The sequence below is a fragment of the Oncorhynchus kisutch genome, linkage group LG15, assembly GCF_002021735.2.
Source record: "Oncorhynchus kisutch isolate 150728-3 linkage group LG15, Okis_V2, whole genome shotgun sequence".
Taxonomy (NCBI): Eukaryota; Metazoa; Chordata; class Actinopteri; order Salmoniformes; family Salmonidae; genus Oncorhynchus; species Oncorhynchus kisutch.
The window spans coordinates 53,851,320-53,868,843 of NC_034188.2; the positions used below are offsets into that span (position 1 = coordinate 53,851,320).

Here is a 17,524-nt window from a genome sequence, read left to right on the forward strand (position 1 = left end):
CAAAGCCTACCATCAGTAACACACTATGCCGCCAGGGACTCAAATCCTGCAGTGCCAGACGTGTCCCCATACTTAAGCCAGTACATGTCCAGGCCCGTCTGAAGTTTGCTGGAGAGCATTTGTATGATCCAGAAGAAGATTGGGAGAATGTCATATGGTCAGATGAAACCAAAATAGAACTTTTTGGTAAAAACTCAACTCGTCGTGTTTGGAGGACAAAGAATGCTGAGTTGCATCCAAAGAACTGAGTTGGTGAGTTGGTGACTGTAACTGTGCTGCTGGCAACAATTTAATTACGCTTTTTTGCCAACGTTTACTGACACCGGCCATAATCACACCGGCCATATTCAATGGGTGTGGAATGCTCATGAATTCATTATTCTGCGCTCTGGTATACTCAGATGAGAGTGCTCTGAAATCGGAGTAGATAGCCAGAGAGAATTTACGAAAGCACCCATTGAGAACGCACAACAACTACCATTTAGCTAAGCTAAGAATGACTGGAATAATCAAGTCAATAAAAGTTGGGTAGTTAGTTAGGTAGCCTATAGTTAATATACTGACAAGTTTGATGTATAAATAGCCAACTAACGTTAGGTAGCTAGCTAACAACATATCAGTACATACTGCTGTAATGACATGGTATGTGGTTCGTAAGGACAGCGTAGCTAACCAATTTTCAGCCAACATAACGTGGAAGGTAATTTATTTGAAAAGTTTTTACTTTATTACATTTGTGGTAGCAGAATCAGAATTCTTTAGGTAACATTGATAAATAAGATGTTTTATGAATTTTTATAGTATGCTTATGTGAGAAAAGTTACTTGGGCCCAGAGAGGGGAGAGGTCAGGTTAGTCTTATCTGTGAATGTGTCTAACTATTCCTAAACCATGTGAAGGGATGGTGTGATTAATGGGGAACCAGTTAGGTGGCTCCACAATCTCTATGTGCCAGTCACTTCTCTCTGTAAGCTTGTCCAGGAGGGGTTGTATTTTTTATGGGAGTATCTAGAAATTGACAATTGATATATACCATTAGATGAGATAATGTCTTGGTACTATGTTGTACCAAGAACGAGTTTAGAGCTTCGGTTTAGGAGACCAAACTGAATGATTATTCCAGTCATTATTAGCATACGAAGTGGATGGTGGACATCCACAAATGAATACATATGAAACGGAGTATTACATACAAAACAATACAAAATGCTCTGAGACCAGGCTGAATTTAGAAGGATCTTCCTAGAAGGATCGGGTTAAACTGTGACAACCTGTTTTCATGTGTGGGATAGTGGTGCGCGGGTCAGCTGTTTGTTCACCCTCCCGAAATGGCTAATAACCTATTGGCAACCGCTACAGACGGTATCTAATTGAACATTCGCATTCTCTCAAGATGCTGAAAGAAAGAAATCATGTTTCTCCACTCCTGTTACCGAGTCAACATTTTGCCTACATTTGGTGTATCGTTAGACTGCAAGAAATGCTTAATTTTGCTGGAGTTAAATATCAAGGCCACAGTATGTGAGAGGTTATAGACCTACAGTCAGATTCAAAATGTCAGTTTCCATTTAACCCATCCTTAAGTAACCTTCTGTCTTATGTAACCATACCAAACGTAACATACTAATTTGCTAACTCATACAATGTTGTCAATAGGAGATTTGGCTCTGTATTTTGATAATGTGTAGAGCGGTCCAACATCCAATTCCAGGAATATATCATTGTTCTACCTCCAGTGTTTTAACCAGGAAGACTTCGAAGTAGTCCTGGGGATTAGAGGTATCCAGGTTTTAAAGGCGACGATCTGCTTCCTCTCGTATGTAAGCTTTGTCCTTGTCTATGGCCTTAAACAGCTCATGGTGTTTTCCTGGAAAGCCCTCAACGATTCTGGGGGAAAGGTTGAAGAGGGACAGTATAGGAAACATGGGAATGAAGGAAGGGGTGTTTGTTATATTACAACGGGTTGGTCTAATCTTGAGTGTTTACTCCACAAGTTATCACCGGCTAAATCTATGACGTTAAAAAGCCAATTCACTCTGTTCCTTCTGGCTGTGCAATCCACTCTCTCATAAGCCCAGCCAAGCAATTTATAAACTTGATCTCCACTATAAAAAGCATCTTGACATTATCTCACATTTCTTTTAGAAACAGCAGAGATTTGTATAACTCTTGCAGCCTGTCTCTCTGACATTTGCCACAGTTTCAATATTAAAATTAGATCTCCAGCTGTCCCATAATAATGAACATGTCAGGAGTTGTGACGAGACAGACAGGCAGGCACCGTTTTTCAGCCAGTCAAAATAATGAAACAGCTGGCATCATTTTTATGGATATATACAAAGAAAATGTCAATTGATGAAAGGTCAAAAGAAATGAAGTGCAGCTAGTTTGCAGTCTTTACAGCTTCAGTTTCAAGGGATTGTGTTAGCTGTGTTGTTGGCTAGCTCCTCTGAACAAGTGCCCTGACGAGTGAGTACATTTTCTAAGCCAGGCGATATCACACCTCATTAGCTCATTGTTATGGATGTATCCAAGTAAATGTCACTAGAAAACAGCTTAAACAAATACAAATGCTGAGACTTTGCTGTTATTCTGGATGCACTTTTTGACGGGACTGTAAATTAGCCGTAGTTGGCTAGCTAGCAAGCAAGAAATCAGGAACTATGCCAGCAGGTATGGCAATGAAACATTTAGAAGGAACGACTGGGTCGCCCGCGTCTCTAGCAACTGAACCGATTGAACGAACGACCAGCCGGCTTGGGTAGCAACCCTAGATTTGTGTCTGACTATATCTTGTGGAAGGATTAAATAGTATGAATAAATTCATCACAATAACTTCTTTAATGAAACTATGCCAATCATTATTTTAAACATGTTGGTAACCCGTTATATAAAAGTGAAAATGCCCTCTAAGCCGGTGTTTGGAGGATATATTGGCACGGTTTGCAACACCAATGTCAATTTATCCTCCAAATGGTAGCACACATGTTCTTTTGTCATTTTGGCAGGCAAGCTTATCAAGCCATGCTTTGGAAACAAGCATAAACATGGATGCACACACACATACACACACACAAACCTTACTCTTGGACCCTCTCCTCGAGGCTCTTGCATTCTATTCAGAGGTTTTCCAGGGACATCACAGAGAAGCTGCAAAGTTTTCAATCTCTGCCTAGTAAACACTGAGCCATGTTTCTTACTGAGCCGAAGAGAGGTAAGATGAACCCATTGATTCTTGAAGAATATAACTTCTTCATGAACTTACAACTTTCTTATCCCCTTATACCCCTAAATAAAGCTGGGACTGGGTGACTACTCAGTATCGAGAGAAAGATGAACGGAGCAAAGTACAGAGAGATCCTTGATAAAAACCTGCTCCAGAGTGCTCAGGACCTCACACTGGGGAGACGGGTTACCTTCCAACAGGACAACCACCCTAAGCACACAGCCAAGACAATGCAGGATCGGCTTTGGGACAAGTCTCTAAATGTCCTTGAGTGGCCCCGCCAGAGCCTGGACTTGAACCCGATCGAACATCTCTGGAGAGACCTGAAAATAGCTGTGCAGTGACACTCCCTATCCAACCTGACAGAGCTTGAGAGGATCTGCAGAGAATAGGACAAACTCCTCAAATATAGGTTGTTAGCGTCATACGAAGAAGACTTGAGGCTGTTATCGCTGCCAAAGGGGCTTCTCTTTACTGAGTAAAGGGTATGAATACTTAGGTAATGTGATAAATAGATTTGCAAAAATGTCTAAAAACCTGTTTTCACTTTGTCATTCTGGGTTATTGCGTGTAGTCAATTTTAGAATGAGGCTGTTAAGTAAACATTTTCAGAAAAAGTGAAGGGGTTTGAATACTTTCCGAAAGTGTACACGGCCCAAGTCACTATTTTCATGAGTTAATTGATACATTTTTCTGGTAACCACTAACATTCCAGTAACAGCGTTCTCCTTCTGTGAAACAGATATTATATGTGGACATGGACATACTTATGTGTCTATACAAGTCTAATATGACAGATATATGTGAGCAGGTAATCTGAACACCAAGCTCACTTTTTAATGACAGGTCTGGACACACAAGTTATTGTTTGAATCTAGCTGAAGTGCGCAGTACTATTTATTAGTTGAAGCAAAAGTTACAATCCAATGTTGTGTTACAATATATCAATCATATTGAAAACAAAGGCAGAATAACATAGTGACCCCCACAGTATACATAGTGTACAGTACCCCTAAGTGCTTTGCATGTATAGATGTACAGTCCTAACCATGTAGCAACCTACAAAACAAAACCAGTTTCAGTTGCTTACATTATAACACCTGAAACTTTTGGTCCTTTCACTATGTTTCAATAGAGAATTTAATATGAACCTCCAGGCCTATTTTACAAGGGTACAAAGTAGGTGAGTGTGATATACAGCATAGTGTAGCATAGTGCTTCTACACCTGCATTGCTTGCTGTTTGGGGTTTTAGGCTGGGTTTCTGTACAGCACTTTGAGATATCAGCTGATGTACGAAGGGCTATATAAATACATTTGATTTGATTTGATTTGAGATATGGTGACCAACATCTCTGAAGGCAATTCTTGAAACCTGACCAAAAACAAGCTTTAAAAGACATGAATGTAGCCTTGAAATATCAACCCATACCTTAGAGATCCTACCTGAGGATAATAGCAAGATGCATACAACTCACTAACGCTTATATAGTTGTCTACAAGAAAAAAGGAGGTAAATGTAAGGCTATGGTTACTGTAAATTGACAAGCAGCTGCCTGTGAAGCTGAGCCTGTGACGTCTCCACAGTAAAGGGGTCACTCCTCAGTCCTGAGTTTGATGTAGCAATCATAGGAACCTGGCATGCGGCCAAAGCTGGAGCACACTGGCTCGATGTTGATCTCCTCTGGAGGTTTGATGCCGGTGAAAGTGAAGCGCTGCAGGAGCGAGGTAAAGAAGAGAAAGAGCTCCACTCTGGCCAGAGCCTCTCCAGGACAAGCCCGCTTCCCTGAGGGAAAAGAGAGATGAGAGAGGTCATTGTCAGTCAGCTGAGCCTATAACTGAATTGAAGTTGACCAGAGGTTCTCAGGTTTCTTGTAAAAAAAAAATTAAATGAGTGGGGAAATCCAGGCTAGGAAAGGCCCAACCATCTCATATATTTGAATGTTTTTTTTGTGGATAGGATAGAGAGATACAGGAAAGTTATTAGGAGAGTGTGCTGATTAGCAGCGGGTCAGATTCAAACCAAACCAATGCTGGCAGCGGAACATAGTATCTCCAGAGAGGCAGCAGCTTACTGTCGAACGCAAGACCACCCCAGGCCACTAGGTTTCTTGTTTTTAACTCACATAATCCACAAACTACTTGGACCATGATCTTACCCACTCCAAAAGCAAAGAATCCATCATTTTTCTTAAAGACTCCATTTTCATCCAGGAAGTTCTCTGGGTCAAACTCATCTGGGTTTTTAAACCATTTGGGATCAGCAAGCACAGAGGACAGCAGAGGCAGGACCATGGTACCCTGAAAGAATGACAAAATAACACCCATCACTTGCTATGAAAACTGCATGTTGATCCGTAAAATGTAAATCATCTTTTTTAAACAACAGTTCCACCACGTCAAACAAGATACAGTGAGATTGAACATTCTGTGATTGTACAGTTACACAATTGTGGTCACCTCTGGAATGTGGTAGTTGTAGAACTCTGTATCTCTGATCACTTTGTGGGGTACAGAGGTGGGACTGAGGTCCATGTATCGCTGGACTTCGTGAATGACAGCATCCGTGTAGGGCATTTTAACTCTGTCGTCAACCGTGGGCACTCTTGAGCCAATCACCTCATCTATCTCCTTCTGAACACTCTCTTAGGAAGATTTAAGTCACACTTTATAATACGTTGCACTGATACTATGTACGGATTGTTGTTGGAGTTATTACATGTCACATCGTAATAACACATTTTAAACAATTCATAGTCCAGAATTATACTTTTTTGGATAGCAGTGTTATCTAATAGATTTAGGAGACTTGGTTGCAGGGTAGCCTAGTGGTTAGAGAGTTGGACTAGTAACCAGAAGGTTGCAAGTTCAAATCCCCGAACTGACAAGGTACAAATCTGTCGTTCTGCCCTTGAACAGGCAGTTAACCCACTGTTCCTAGGCTGTCATTGAAAATAAGAATTTGTTTTTAACTGACTTGCCTAGTTAAATAAAGGTATTTTTTTTTAAATTGATAAAGACTTGGGTAGCAGGCTACCTTGAATGTGAGGGTACTTTATCATCATCAGAAATGATTGTCTTAGGGTGGATGATGTGGTTTCTGTTCCAGCAGCAAACAGGCTCCATGCAGTCATCACCATATTATCATTGTTGAACTCAGTGTTGGGATCATCTTTCTCCTAAGAGAAGAGAATAAGTCACCATCAGTTATGTAAGTAAACAGCGACATCTGGTGGCTAGTTGTTGCCATCTCCACATACTTATTGCCACTAAATACGTTTGGAAATCAGAGATTGGCCTCTCACTTGTCTATTCACTCATGATAGCCAAACTCACATAAATGGACATGGATGGTATCTTAATTCCAGCCACATTCCATATTTTCATAATGTGTAAGAGGTTCAACCTCCAATGTGAGGATCATGCTGTGTTTTCTACCTCCAGCATTTTAACCAGGAAGGCCTCGATGAAGTCCTGAGGTTCAGAGATGTTAAGGGTTTTAAGACGGATTTCTGCTTGCCCTTGTATGTAAGCTTTGGCCTTGTTTACGATAGCAAACATCTCATGGTGATTGCCTGGAAAGCACCAAACGATTCTAGGGAACATGTTGTACATCTGAAAGAAAGGGGGATGGAAGGGGAGGGGGATTTGTTAGTGAAAACAATGGCTTGGTCAGCCCAAGACCATTTTGTGCAATTACTGTGATAGACCTTCAGTTTAGCAGGGCGTTGAGAGCAATGGAAGATTCTATGAAAAGAGATGAGCTGAAAAGTTACTGTACCGCTCCAATAGGGCTGCTGAGTACATGGAAGTAGGCATCAACAGCCTTTTGGATGAGCTGAAACATTGGGTCGTCATTTTCAAACCTGTGCCCAAAGACTATGGAGCAGATCACATTGCCAACACAATTGCAAAGCAATTCTTTGGGATTGACAACTGAATCTAGATTAGAGAAGGAAGGCAAGAACACACAGAAACTTTTAAAATACCTGATTGGTTATCCATATATAATATTGTGATGGTGAAACTTTTAGAAATAGCTGTGAGAAGCAACAACTACGTTTGAATTAAACACTCGATTTTCCATGTATTTTAATGTAAAATGGTACCATTTCAATGAAATGTTTAGTATTAAAATCTTGCTGAAGATAATACTGAGAATAACCTACCTCTATATTCACCGAAGGCTTTCACCAGCATCTTAGCCTCTTCTTGGACACGTTCTTCGATGCTCCTGCGCCCCATCCCAAAGGTTTTAAGGGTCATTAGCGAAAACCTGCGAAGATCTTTTGATCTCTTCCCACTGCTCACCAACACCCCTACAGTAAACAGTATGACAGAAGCACAAAGAGGAAGAATTAGAATAGCATAACATAAACCTAATGTAATGTTGTTGTTTATGACTGTGTCAAGGACAATGACACCCACCCACCCACTCCCATTTAAAAAAATACACTGCTCAAAAAAATAAAGGGAACACTTAAACAACACAATGTAACTCCCAAGTCAATCACACTTCTGTGAAATCAAACTATCCACTTAGGAAGCAACACTGATTGACAATACATTTCACATGCTGTTGTGCAAATGGAATAGACAACAGGTGGAAATTATAGGCATTTAGCAAGACACCCCCAATAAAGGAGTGGTTCTGCAAGTGGTGACCAGACCACTTCTCAGTTCCTATGCTTCCTGGCTGATGTTTTGGTCACTTTTGAATGCTGGCGGTGCTTTCACTCTAGTGGTAGCATGAGACGGAGTCTACAACCCACACAAGTGGCTCGGGTAGTGAAGCTCATCCAGGATGGGACATCAATGCGAGCTGTGGCAAGAAGGTTTGCTGTGTCTGTCAGCGTAGTGTCCAGAGCAGGGAGGCGCTACCAGGAGACAGGCCAGTACATCAGGAGACGTGGTGGAGGCCGTAGGAGGGCAACAACACAGCAGCAGGACCGCTACCTCCGCCTTTGTGCAAGGAGGAGCAGGAGGAGCACTGCCAGAGCCCTGCAAAATGACCTCCAGCAGGCCACAAATGTGCTCAAACGGTCAGAAACATACTCCATGAGGGTGGTATGAGGGCCCGACGTCCACAGGTGGGGGTTGTGCTTACAGCCCAACACCGTGCAGGACGTTTGGCATTTGCCAGAGAACACCAAGATTGGCAAATTCGCCACCGGCGACCTGTGCTCTTCACAGATGAAACCAGGTTCACACTGAGCACGTGACAGACGTGAAAAGTCTGGAGACGCCATGGAGAACGTTCTGCTGCCTGCAACATCCTCCAGTATGACTGGTTTGGCGGTGGGTCAGTCATGGTGTTGGGTGGCATTTCTTTGGGGGGCCGCACAGCCCTCCATGTGCTCGCCAGAGGTAGCCTGACTGCCATTAGGTACCGAGATGAAATCCTCAGACCCCTTGTGAGACCATATGCTGGTGCAGTTGGCCCTGGGTTCCTCCAAATGCAAGACAATGCTAGACCTCATGTGGCTGGAGTGTGTCAGCAGTTCCTGCAAGAGGAAGGCATTGATACTATGGACTGGCCCGCCCGTTCCCCAGACCTGAATCCAATTGAGCACATCTAGGACATCATGTCTCGTTCCATCCACCAACAGACTGCACCACAGACTGTCCAGGAGTTGGCGGGTGCTTTGGTCCAGGTTTGGGAGGAGATCCCTCAGGAGACCATCCGCCACCTCATCAGGAGCATGCCCAGGCGTTGTAGGGAGGTCATACAGGCATGTGGAGGCCACACACACTACTGAGCCTCATTTGGACTTGTTTTAAGGACATTATATCAAAGTTGGATCAGCCTGTAGTGTGGTTTTCCACTTTAATTTTGAGTGTGACTCCAAATCCAGACCTCCATGGGTTGATAAATTAGATTTTGTGTGATTTTGTTGTCAGCACATTCAACTATGTAAAGAAAAAAGTATATAATAAGAATATTTCATTCATTCAGATCTAGGATGTGTTATTTTAGTGTTCCCTTAATTTTTTGGAGCAGTGTATATATAAATCACCCACCATATCCTTTAGAGACTGTCATGATCACGGGGTAGTTGGCTCTGCCGCTGAACTCTTCTCCTTGTGTGACAAAAGCATCCTTGATAGCCTGAAAGCCAGAGATCACCACTACAGGTTTGGAGCCCAGCCATACAGTAAACACTGAGCCATACTTCTTACTGAGCTGAGGAGAGAAGAACCACAGGATTATAGTTAGGGAACCAGTACAGTGATGTCTCAGATCCCAGGTTTATATGGAGCACAGCTGACAGTCCTGGGATGTATGACATGGAAGAGAAATGATTGTGGCCTTGCTATTCCTTTGGATAAGTGATGGAGAGACACAAGAGAGCAAGAAATGCAGTGGCAAATTGATAGTGTACATTATACTCACTTAGATATCGAAAATGTGTCAAAATAAGTGTATTTATAGCATGTCATTTTATGTTCCCAACAGTAGCAGTGTGTAGGTAAAATCACTGAGGAAGTCGAACCCCCCCCCCCCCCAAGCCATATTACAACCTGTGTTGTGATAATTGAATTGTTTGCTCCATAACCTTTAAATTCATATGCCTTGCAATATATAGGCCTAAAGGTTGAGCCAATAAGATCATTCAACCACACTTGTAAGTGAGGACTTGGTGGACTGTATATTCTGTAGGTTAGGTTTACTTTATGTGTTCGCTCCCTTGTGCTGGTTGTAACATCCACAGTTATTTAGATTGCTTATGTTTATAAGAACTGTGTCACGCCCTGGTCTTAGTATTTTGTGTTTTCTTTATTATTTTGGTCAGGCCAGGGTGTGACATGGGTTATTTATGTGGTGTGTTTTGTCTTGGGGTTTTTGTAGGTTATGGGATTGTGGTGTACTATAGTTGTCTAGGTAAGTCTATGGTTGCCTAGAGTGGGTCTCAATCAGAGGCAGGTGTTTATCGTTGTCTCTGATTGGGAACCATATTTAGGCAGACATATTCTTTGAGTGTTTCGTGGGTGATTGTTCCTGTCTCTGTGTTTGTTTGCACCAGATAGGGCTGTTTAGGTTTTTCACGTTACGTTTAGTGTTTTTGTATTGTTCGTCTTTATCTTCATTAAAGATGTATGAAGATAACAACGCTGCATTTTGGTCCTCCTCCCTTTCACCGGAAGAAAACCTTAACAGAATCACCCACCACAACAGGACCAAGCGGCGTGGTGACAGGCAGCGGCAGCAGGAGCAACGAAGTCTGGATTATACGACATGGGAGGAAATAGACAGGTGGGCGGTCGACCCAGGGAGAATGCCGGAGCCTGCCTGGGATTCGCTGGAGCAGTGTGAGGAAGGTTATAGGAGAATGGAGTTGGAGAGACTAACACGGCGGCGCGGATGGAAGCCCGAGAGTCAGCCCCAAAAATGTATTGGGGGGAGGCACAGGGAGAGTGTGGCAGAGTCAGGGGTCAGACCTGAGCCAACTCCCCCTGTTTATCGTAAGGAGCCAATGAGGAAACCAGAACCAGAGCCGGTGTTGGAGGTGAGTGAAGCAGAGACTGTGAAGGAGTTAATGGGGAAATTGGAGGAGAGAGTTATGAGGGAGTTGCTGTTTTGGTGCATGAGGCACGGAATTCGCCCGACGGAGCGTGTCGGGGATTTGATGGCACCTGGGTCAGCTCTCCATACTGGTACTGATCAGGCACCGTGTTATGTGGTGGAACGCACGGTTTCCCCAGTACGCGTGCTTAGCCCGGTACATCTTAGCTCCTCACATCTGCCCAGGCTAGGGTGAAGATCCAGCCAGGGCGGTTGGTGCCAGCCCTGCTCTCAAGATCTCCAGTACGCCTTCACGGTCCGGTCCATCCTGTGCCACCTCCACACACCAGCCCTCCGGTGGCAGCTCCCCGCACCAGGCTTCCTGTGCGTGTCCTCGGCCCAGTACCACCAGTGCCAGCACCACGCATCAGGCCTACAGTGCGCCTCGCCTGTCCAGTGCTGCCGGAGTCTCCCGCCTGTTCAGCACTGCCAGAGCTGCCAGTCTGCAAGGAGCTGCCAGTCTGCAAAGAGCTGCCAGTCTGCAAGGAGCTGGCAGTCTGCAAGGAGCTGCCAGAGCAGCCAGTCTGCAAGGAGCTGCCAGAGCCGCCAGTCTGCAAGGAGCTGCCAGAGCCGCCAGTCTGCAAGGAGCTGCCAGAGCCGCCAGTCTGCAAGGAGCTGCCAGAGCCGCCAGTCTGCAAGGAGCTGCCAGAGCCGCCAGTCTGCAAGGAGCTGCCAGAGCCGCCAGTCTGCAAGGAGCTGCCAGAGCCGCCAGTCTGCAAGGAGCTGCCAGATCCGCCAGTCTGCAAGGAGCTGCCAGATCCGCCAGTCTGCAAGGAGCAGCCAGAGCCGCCAGTCTGCATGGAGCAGCCAGAGCCGCCAGTCTGCATGGAGCAGCCAGAGCCGCCAGTCTGCATGGAGCAGCCAGGGCCGCCAGTCTGCATGGAGCAGCCAGGGCCGCCAGTCTGCATGGAGCAGCCAGGGCCGCCAGTCTGCATGGAGCAGCCAGTCAGCCAGGATCTGCCGGAACCGCCAGCCAGCCAGCCAGGATCTGCCAGAACCACCAGCCAGCCAGGATCTGCCAGAGCCACCAGCCAGCCAGGATCTGCCAGAGCCATCAACCTGCCCGAGCTTCCTCTCAGTCCCGAGCTTCCTTTCACAGCATTATAAGGTTGCGTTGAGACAACGATTTATCAATGACCCAAGCCCAGCTCAATTAATCCCTACCATTGTGTTGCTGAGTCGTCATAATGCTTTATCAAATGTACATTATCCCAGGGATGTTGGTAGACACAATGAAAGTAACCTAATTTATGTCCCTCTAATTGCCATGAATACCTCCTACAGCTACTGTATGCAGCAAATCATGTGCCTATTGAATGTATGTATGCTGTTGGCACTGAGGCGGTGTACCCTAGTAGGAAGTCCACTGTGTGCAGCTCACCCTGCACTAATGAGAATATGAGGACCATGAGAATATCTACTTCTGCTAAACTTCCCAGAAAAAGAAATGAAAACAAGCAAGCATCCAGAAAAGTGCTCAAAATAGCCCACGTTAACATATGTAGCTTAAAAACAAAGTTAATGAAATTAATAACTTGCTAGTAACAGATGACATTCATATTTTGACTATCTCTGAAACCTACTTGGATAATACCTTTGATACAGTGGGAGCAATACACGGTTATAACATTTACAGAAAAGACAGAAATGTGAGTGGTGGAGGTGTTGCTGATTATATTCAGAACCACATTCCTGTAAAGATTAGAGAGGATCTCATGTTAAATACTGTTGAAGTAATATGGCTACAGGTTCAACAGCCTCACCTATAGCCCATCCTTGTGAGAAGCTGCTATAGACCACCAAGTGCTAACAGTCAGTATCTGGATAACATTTGTGAAATGCATGTGATATGTATGAACAGAGGTATATTTTCTAGGTGATTTAAATATTGACTGGCTTTCATCAAGCTGCGCACTGGTTCAGGTTATCAGTCAACCTACCAGGGTAGTTACAAACAGCACAGGAATGAAATCAACATGTATTGATCAAATCATGACTAATGCTGCAAAAATAGGCTTGAAAGCAGTATCTAGAGCCATCGGATGTAGTGATCACAATATCGTAGCCATATCTAGGAAGATCAACATTCCAAAGGCTGGGCCTAATATAGTGTATAAGAGGTCACATAAAAAGTTTTAGTGATTCCTATGTTGATGTAAAGAATATTTGTTGGTCCGTGTTGTGTAATGAGGAGCAAACAGAAGCCTCACTTGACCAAAAATCTCAAATTTGGACTCATCAACTCAAATGAACTTATCCTCTGCAGCAGAGGTAACTCTGGGTCTTCCTTTCCAGCGGCGGTCCTCAGGAGAGACAGTTTCATCAGAGCGCTTGATGATTTTTGCGACTGCACTTGAAGAAACTTTCAAAGTTTTTCGGGATGACTGACCTTCGTCTCTTAAAGTAATGATGGACTGTCATTTCTCTTGCTTATTTGAGCTGCTCTTGCCATAATATGGATTTTTACCAAATAGGGCTATATTCTGTGTACCACCCCTACCTTGTCACAACTGATTGGCTCAAATACATTAATTAAGAAGGAAAGAAATTCCACAAATTAACTTTAAACAAGGCACACCTGTTAACTGAAATGCATTCCAGGTGACAACCTCATGAAGCTGGTTGAGAGACTGCCAATATTGTGCAAAGCTGTCATCAAGGCAAAGTGTGGCTTCTTTGAAGAATCTCATATAAAACATATTTTAGTTTTGTTTAACACTTTTTTGTTGACTACATGATTCCATGTGTTATTTCATAGTTTTGGTGTCTTCTATTATTTATCAATGTGGAAAATAGTAAAAACAGAAAATAAACCCCTGGAATGAGTAGGTGTGTCCAAACTTTTAACTGGTACTGTATATCTGAATTATGGAAGACAAACATCATCATTTTGAATTCCGCAAAGTGAGGTTGGAACAATGTCATACTCATTTGGACCAGACAGCATCTGACAGATGGCCTACAACTAGAGAGACAGGGGGGCGTTGTTTCGCTCGCTCAGTGCTTTCTCCTGTGAGATGCGTTCAGCCTCTTGTGAATTGAAGGGAAATTATGAAAGCACAGAGACAAAAGATTTAAAACAAAATAAATGTGTCAACAATTTTACGCCACTGGTTCCCAAATATATTTTACAGAAGCACCTTTTCCACAGTAATATATCAACCAGGATGTGTCTGTGTCTACTCTGTTTGACATGTTGGCATTGGAGGCCTCAGAGATAGAAATTATTTGCTTAGAAGGCAGTCTGTACCTGATGGTTAACGAGTAAATAATGGCCAAGTTTTTGGCAACCACAAATCTCTTCAACCAAAAGTTAATCTACAATATCATGTATAATATCACATTATACAAAAAGTCCAAATTTGGCAAGGTGTGACGTTAATTGTTAGTATGTACTTCATTTTCATCACTGCATTTTACAGTAGTAGTAGTAAATGCACAAAGGCTGTGGGTTTGAGCATGCAAACCAACACACGCACAAACAAGCAAATACAGTACCAGTCAAAAGTGAACCCTTGAATGAGTAGGTGTCTTTCTTTCTTTTTAATTATTTTCTACATAGTAGAATAATAGTGTAGACCTCAAAACTATGAAATAACACATATGGAATCATGTATTAACTAAAAAAGTGTTCAAATCAAAATATATATTTCAGATTTTTCAAAGTAGAAATGTGCCTTGATGACAGCTTTGCACACTCTTGGCATTATCTTGACCAGCTTTATGAGATAGTCACCTGGAATGCATTTCAAATAATCGGTGTGCCTTCTTAAAAGATAAGAAGGAATGAAAATCTACAAATGAATTTGTTTGAGCCAATCAGTTGTATTGTGAAAAGGTAGGGGTGGTATACAGAAGATATGCTAGGTAAAGCTCCGCCTTATCTCAGTTCACTGGTCACGATGGCAACACCCACCCGTAGCACGCACTCCAGCAGGTGTATCTCACTGATCATCCCTAAAGCCAATACCTCATTTGGCCGCCTTTCGTTCCAGTTCTCTGCTGCCTGTGACTGGAACGAATTGCAAAAATCGCTGAAGTTGGAGACTTTTATCTCCCTCACCAACTTCAAACATCTGCTATCTGAGCAGCTAACCGATCGCTGCAGCTGTACATAGTCCATCGGTAAATAGCCCACCCAATTTTACCTACCTCTTCCCCATACTGTTTATATTTATTTACTTTTCCGCTCTTTTGCACACCAATATCTCTATCTGTACATGACCATCTGATCATTTATCACTCCAGTGTTAATCTGCAAAATTGTAATTATTCACCTACCTCCTCATGCCTTTTGCACACAATGTATATAGACTCTCTTTTTTTATTATTGACTTGTTAATTGTTTATTCCATGTGTAACTCTGTTGTCTGTTCACACTGCTATGCTTTATCTTGGCCAGGTCGCAGTTGCAAATGAGAACTTGTTCTCAACTAGCCTACCTGGTTAAATAAAGGTGAAAAAAAAAAAAAAAAAGAACCCTATTTGGTAAAAGACCTAGTCCATATTTTGGCAAGATCAACTCAAATAATCAAAGAGAAACGACAGTCCATCATTACTTTAAGACATGAAGGTCAGTCAAAACGGAAAATGTCCTTGTCACAACACAACTGATTGGCTCAAACGCATTAAGAAGGAAAGAAATTCCACAAATTAATTTATGTAATCGATATATATATATATATATATATATATATATATACACACACTTTTTCAGTTCTCAAATACATGCATGTAGTATACTTTGAATGAATATTGAACCAAGAGGGGCAATTCAATAAAAATGTACAGAAGGCTGGTAACTAAGCAGTCACATGAAAATACTGAACTGCTTTGTTGCTACAGTAACCAACACAGAAAATAATGTAAAACAATAATGATCTAGCCTACATTTAGCTTGTATAGCTTGTAATGCAAATAATTTTTTTGCCAAGTTCTGTGGAAAAGTAATTAAATGGATATTCCATTCTACACCTGATTCTGCATCTTTGACCTAACCTTGCCCACTGATCTAGCTCAAGTATTTGACTGACCTGCATGTAGAGCTTGTATGGCGCTTTCACATCCATTCGTAACAAGTTACCAAGCAGAGGAATCGGTGCAGGACCAGGAGGCAAACGTGAGTTGCTTTGTTTGCCTCGATTCATCCACAATAAAATAACGACAAATCCGATTATAATAGACACAAAGTTTGTCTGCAAAATATGAAGTACATCCATCTTCAGTAGAGTCGAGGACAATGATCGCCTACAGAGTTAACAGAAAATCTGATATCGGAAAGCTTTATGCTGTACCGGGTCATAGCCTTCTACTGCAAAAAGTGGATAGAAGTTGTGTTGTGCAATTGTTTGCACAGTTCTGAGTTTCATCAGTGATGATCCATTATATTGACAAGAAAGCCAAGTGACCGCGCAAATATTGTGCAGTGTTGCCAACTCCTCAGTAAGGAAAGTAGCTAATGGCTGTCCTAAAAGTCTCTAGTTAAGTTGCTAAATTACATCATTACCTAATTTGTATAATTGCCCATGTGAATGTAATTGTGATGCTATCGGGCAGAGGAATAACGTCGTGGGAGAGACTGAGTCAAAAACACCCTAAATATGTTTAGAACTACAAATTAACTTTCTATCGAATCTTGTTTTTTTTTATGCAACTATTCCAACCCTCCTACTTTATCCGGGCTTGGGACCAGCAAAAGTGACCCAAAAAACATCGTTTTTCATGTTTTATTTAATTTGGTTTGGTTTTTAATCTTATGGTCCACTTAGGAGCCTACAACAAGTCACAGTAAAACATGAACATTTTTAACCATAACATTTGTTACATTTTGTTTGTATAAAATCTACATTAACAATCCAATTGGACCAAAAAGAGACAATAGAAAAAACTGTCAATGGCAATGTGAGAAAATTATGGTAACTATTCTGGCCCTAATTCTGGTTAGCTGCTCTGACTGCTGCGCAAGTACTGTGGACGGGGGTGGGGCCCATGGCAGCACCCTGTCACGCCCTGGCCATAGAGAGGCTTTTATTCTCTATTTTGGTTAGGCCAGGGTGTGACTACGGTGGGCATTCTATGTTTCTTTTTTCTATGTTTTTGTATTTCTTTGTTTTTGGCCGGGTATGGTTCTCAATCAGGGACAGCTGTCTATTGTTGTCTCTGATTGAGAACCATACTTAGGTAGCTCTTGCCCACATGGGTTTTGTTGGTAGGTGTTTTCTGTTGAGTGTTTGTATCTGCACCAGACAGAACTTTTTCGGTTTCGTTCGTTCACTTTGTTGTTTTTTGTATTTTCAGTGATCTATTCCTATTAAACCATATGAACACGTACCACGCTGCACCTTGGTCCTCACCTTCTTCCACCAACGGCTGTTACTCACCCGCTGCTCGTTGAGAAGAGTAAGAACAATACGTGCTTTCACATCAGTCTCCAATAACACCAGAAACAAAATTGCGAGATTTGTCGCTTGTCGCTTTTTTGAAAATGTGTCACTAGAGGGGTCTTAATACTCGCTAAATATAGCAACAACGTCGCTAAGTTGGCAACACTGATATTGGGGGCGTTATATCAAGATGGACCGGTTTGAACCTGGCAATGACCCGGCATGTCATGGAGCGAAAGTGGGGAGGGAGGAGCACCTTTCTCAAATCAAATAGTTATATGCGCCGCTCGGTCATGTTGTCAACAAGGCAGCGAGGAACAAGTAAAAGAAGTCCCGCTATGACCTCTGCAGAG

The 17,524-nt window shown here is 42.7% G+C and overlaps 2 protein-coding genes across 2 annotated transcripts in view; one reads left to right on the plus strand and one right to left on the minus strand.

Moving 5' to 3' along the window:
- Positions 1-4,086: 4,086 nt before the first annotated feature.
- Positions 4,087-16,240, minus strand: LOC109905474 (cytochrome P450 2M1). Its single transcript, XM_020502868.2, has 9 exons — positions 15,822-16,240; positions 9,246-9,408; positions 7,394-7,543; positions 7,006-7,166; positions 6,663-6,839; positions 6,262-6,403; positions 5,685-5,869; positions 5,384-5,525; positions 4,087-5,010 (listed from the first exon to the last, which is right to left on the minus strand). Exons 1-9 carry the CDS (start codon positions 16,005-16,007, stop codon positions 4,820-4,822), a joined length of 1,497 nt encoding a protein of 498 aa, XP_020358457.2. The 5' UTR covers positions 16,008-16,240; the 3' UTR covers positions 4,087-4,819.
- Positions 14,861-17,524, plus strand: part of LOC109905473 (CAP-Gly domain-containing linker protein 3) — a 39,474-nt gene continuing 36,810 nt past the window's right edge. Inside the window, exon 1 of the mRNA XM_020502864.2 lies at positions 14,861-14,913. The gene's annotated coding sequence lies outside the window, so the exon portion shown is untranslated. The remainder of the gene's footprint in view (positions 14,914-17,524) is intronic.

Coding starts and splice junctions, on each gene's coding strand:
- LOC109905474 (XM_020502868.2), bottom strand. CDS start 16,007: ATGGATGTACTTCATATTTTGCAGACAAACTTTGTGTCTATTATAATC. Junction 7,167..7,393: donor AGCCTTCGGTGAATATAGAG/GTAGGTTATTCT, acceptor TCTCTAATCTAG/ATTCAGTTGTCAATCCCAAA. Junction 6,840..7,005: donor TCAGCAGCCCTATTGGAGCG/GTACAGTAACTT, acceptor CCTTTCTTTCAG/ATGTACAACATGTTCCCTAG.